The sequence below is a fragment of the Psammomys obesus genome, unplaced genomic scaffold, assembly GCF_907164565.1.
Source record: "Psammomys obesus unplaced genomic scaffold, mPsaObe1.curated_primary_1811, whole genome shotgun sequence".
Lineage (NCBI taxonomy): Eukaryota > Metazoa > Chordata > Mammalia > Rodentia > Muridae > Psammomys > Psammomys obesus.
Genome location: NW_026596046.1, coordinates 37,630,871 through 37,635,176, shown reverse-complemented (window position 1 = coordinate 37,635,176; position 4,306 = coordinate 37,630,871). Strand labels below are relative to the sequence as shown.

Below are 4,306 nucleotides of genomic sequence, written 5' to 3'. Positions count from 1 at the left end.
TGTGTGTGACCACTTTTTAATTGTTAATATTAGGACTCTCTGAAAAGTTATGAGTTCCATCATGGCCTCTTCATACCTATGTGTCACTAAAAACTTTGTTTTCATTTTTCTCTTCCATTGCTTTTTCTCATGTCACCATCTCCAAGCTGATTAACTTCTTTCCCCAGTATCTGCTGCTCTATTGTTGTATTCTACTACATTATCAGATTCCCACTTCTCTGAAAGTCTTTTCTTTTCCTCTCAAGATCGGAGGGGTTTTTATCGGGTTCGAATTCAGAAGCTGAAGAGAAGTCTTGACGGTAGATCTGTAGATCTCTTATTTTAAATTTAACAATTAAATGGAGATAGTGAAAGAGAAAAGAATGGATTTAGGTTTAAGTGCTAAAAGGCTTTTTGTTTATTTGTTTGTTTTTTGGTTGGTAGGTTTAATTGTTGCTGCTCTTATCATTTAGTGCCCAACCTCCCACCAGATCCTCGCCTCATTGATGCCTCCATCATTAGAAAATCATTGTGGAATTGGATTGTGCTCTAACAGTCAGCCCAATGGAAACCTCAAACTCCAGCAGCATCATGTCCTCCACATTCTACCTCACAGGCATCCCTGGTTATGAGGAATTTCACCACTGGATTTCCATCCCATTCTGCCTCCTCTACATTGTTGGAATAACAGGCAATTGCATGATCCTGCACATTGTGAGGACAGATCCCCGGCTCCATGAGCCCATGTATTACTTCCTAGCCATGCTTTCTCTTACTGACATGGGAATGTCCCTGCCCACAATGATTTCACTCTTTAGGGTGTTGTGGTCTATTTCCCGAGAGATCCAGTTTAATGTTTGTGTGGTCCAGATGTTTCTGATTCATACCTTTTCCTTTACTGAATCATCCGTGCTCTTGGCCATGGCCCTTGATCGGTATGTGGCTATCTGCCACCCTCTGCGATATGCTACCATTCTTACTCCAAAACTTATTGCCAAGGTTGGAGTTGCAGCTCTGCTCAGAAGTTCTATTTTGATAATTCCACTTATGGCCCGTCTAGCATTCTTTTCCTTCTGTGGCTCCCATGTTCTTTCTCATTCCTATTGTCTGCACCAGGACCTGATCCACCTTGCTTGTACTGACATCAGATTCAATGTCGTATATGGACTAGTCCTCATTACTTTGCTGTGGGGCATGGACTCCCTGGGAATTTTTGTATCTTATGTGTTAATCCTTCACTCTGTGTTAAAAATCGCATCCCGTGGGGGCAGGCTGAAGGCACTCAACACATGTGCATCCCACATCTGTGCTGTTCTCATTCTCTATGTGCCCATGATAGGATTATCTATTGTCCATCGTTTTGCCAAACATTCCTCTCCCCTCATTCACATCTTTATGGCTCATATCTACTTATTGGTTCCACCAGTGCTCAACCCAATCATCTACAGTGTGAAGACCAAACAGATCCGGCAAGGAATCCTCCATTTGATATATTCTCCCAAATTAGTTCTGCCACAATGTAGGCATGTCATCAAGACAAGAAAGACATCAGTACTTGCTATGTGAATAATGGTAAATTGTCTGCTCCAGGTATATTGCGTATAGAGTTGTCAACAAAACTAGAAACAAGTCAACAAAGACTCACAAAGAGACTCTGGAGGAACATGCTTCTGTCTGTTATGTCTAAAGCCCATATTCACTTATGCTTCATAAACCTTCTTCAGTTATGTTTGCAGAGCAGTGCTTTGGTAATCATTTCCATTTAGTCTCTCCTACATCCATCCTCAAACTTTGTTCAAGATGTTTTATTCATGAATATAGTGATCTCCTATTCTTTTGCCTCGATACTTTATTCTATGTTTGTAAGTTGGTGAGTTGTCATCTAGCAGTGAGAGCATGCTGTAGCTTAGAGCAGGCGCTAACGATGCTCATGCGTCTTAGCATAAACTTCAAATGTTTATATGCACATTTCATCCATGTTTGAGATTTAGTTTTTTTGGGAACATAAAAGGAAAGCCTCGAATTTAGCATTTAGTCATTGCTACTCTGTTGTTGTTGTTGTTTTTATTTTGTTTGTTTTTATATGCCTGAGATCAAACCTAGGCCCTGGTGCATGAGTGAAACTCTTCTATCAGTGAGATACCTTTCTAGCATGAGGTAAGTTTAATTTTAAAGAAAGCTGGTAGTGGGTTTTTTTGACACTTTTCTAATTGTCTTGTAACCATGTAAAGGTAATATTGATTTAAATATGTCCTAATAATTTAGAGTGACTTCTGATTCAAATATTTTAAAAATGAAGATGCTGGTGTGTAAGTTCTTATAAGGTGTGTTAACAAGAAACAGATGGCATAGTTCTTTGAATACTCATCTAGACCTCTTTTCAATCTACAAAGCCATTATTTCTTATAATTTTGAAATCACTTAGTCTGTGTCCACAGATAGAGAAAGATAGTAATACTTTCAAGGTTAATTGGGTTTTCTGAGAAGATGTGCCTACACTAGCAAAAACAGGCATACCAACAAGCAAACAAGATGCTTAGATAAGACTCAAGTTCTCTAGTGATAGGAATAAAGAATATTGTATTTTCATACATATTTTGATGTTGGTGACTTTTTAATGAACTCTTTTCTTTATGTCTATTTTATCTTTTTCTCCCTTCTCCACATCAGTTTCTTCCATCACCCAACACCAGGTAGGAGAAAGAAAGGGTTAGTGGGAGAGGGGCACAGTTCTTTCTTGGCTGTTTTCTGCTGGTTAGGGCTGTCGGGTTCCTTGGAGCTGGTCCAATCCTTGTTTCAGTAGATCTCCAACTTCTAATTTCACAACAGCAACTAGGAGCAGCAAGGAGGAAGCAGGAATAGCACTGTTCTTTCTCTGTGCTAAACTCTCTGGGCTCTGGCATTTATTTTCTCTCCAGAGTTCTCATATTTAAGCTATCTTCAGCTGGCAAAGAGCTCCTCTTAGAGCACACACAAAGGAAATACTCTGCTGCTGAACCAGTCCACATCCCACACCTGGGACCAAAACAAAAACATATTAATATTCACAACATAGAGAAATTATGGCAATTAGACTGTGCTTTGACTGTGCTTGTTAATGAGTAATTAAAGTTACTGTATGAAAAATGATTGTGAAATAAATTAGTTCTTGAAAAAAGAATAATTTGTTTGCATATTAATTTTGAGATCTATAGATGTCAAGTGGTCACATTTTATATAATAAAATCCATTTTAATACTTTAAAACTGGCTGTACAGGGCTCATTGTTTCTGACCAAGGTGGGCTAGGTTGCTGGGAAGCAGGCAGAAACATCTCCTCTTCAACAAATGGTGCTGGTTTATCTGGATGTCTACATGTAGAAAAATTCAAATAGATCCATATTTATCACCCTACACAAAACTAAAGTCCACGTGGATCAAAGACCTCGGCATACAACCAGACTCACTAAATCTGTTAGAAAAAAAAAAAGTGGGGAAGTTGACCTCATTGGCACAGGAAGCAGCTTCATGCACAGAACACCAACAGCACAGGCTCTAAGATCAACAGTCAATAAATGGGACCTCGTGAAAATGAAAATCTTGTGTAAAGCAGAGGATGCTCAATAGAACAACACAACAGCCTACAGACTGGGAAAGATCTTCACCAACCCTACATCTCACAGAGGGCTAATATCCAGAATACATGAAGAGCTCAAAAAGTTAAACACCAACAAACCAGGTAATCCAATTAAAAATGGGGTACAGAGTTAAACAGAGAATTCTCATCAGAGGAATATCAAATGGCAGAGAAACACTTAAAGAAATGTTTAACATCCTTAGTCATTAGAAAAATGCAAATCAAACTGACCCTGAGACTTCACTTTATACCCATCAGAATGGATAAGATAAAAAAAAAAAACCTCAAGGGATGACACATGTTGGAGAGGTTGTAGAGAAAGGGGAACACTCCTCCATTGCAGGTGGGAATGTAACCTGATATAACTACTTTGGAAATCAATTTGATGCTTTCTGAGAAAATTAAGAATAGCGCTTCCTCAAGATCCTCATAACCAAACTTTGGGCAGAGTGCAGGGAATCTTATAAAAGAAGGGGGAGATAGAAAGACCTGGAGGGGGCATGAACTCCACCAGGAGAGCAACAGAACCAAGAAATCTGGGCCACAGGTCTTTTCTGAGACTGATACTCCAACCAAGGACCATGCATGGAAATGACCTTGAACCCCTTCACAGATGTAGCATATGACAGTTCAGTCTCCAAATGGGTCCCTAGTAAGGGGAACAGGGGCTGTCTCTGACATGAACTCAGTGGCTGGCTCTTTGATCACCTCC

At 39.5% G+C, this 4,306-nt stretch overlaps 1 protein-coding gene across 1 annotated transcript; it reads left to right on the top strand.

Annotated features, from left to right (window-relative positions):
* The first annotated feature begins 543 nt into the window (after window positions 1-543).
* On the top strand, window positions 544-1,545 carry LOC129688733 (olfactory receptor 51G2-like). The gene has a single exon (XM_055623696.1). It carries the CDS (start codon window positions 544-546, stop codon window positions 1,543-1,545), a length of 1,002 nt encoding a protein of 333 aa, XP_055479671.1.
* The last annotated feature ends 2,761 nt before the right edge of the window (window positions 1,546-4,306 follow it).

What these genes read in the sequence shown, in the direction of transcription:
- LOC129688733 (XM_055623696.1), top strand. Translation starts at nt 544, where the DNA reads ATGGAAACCTCAAACTCCAGCAGCATCATGTCCTCCACATTCTACCTC.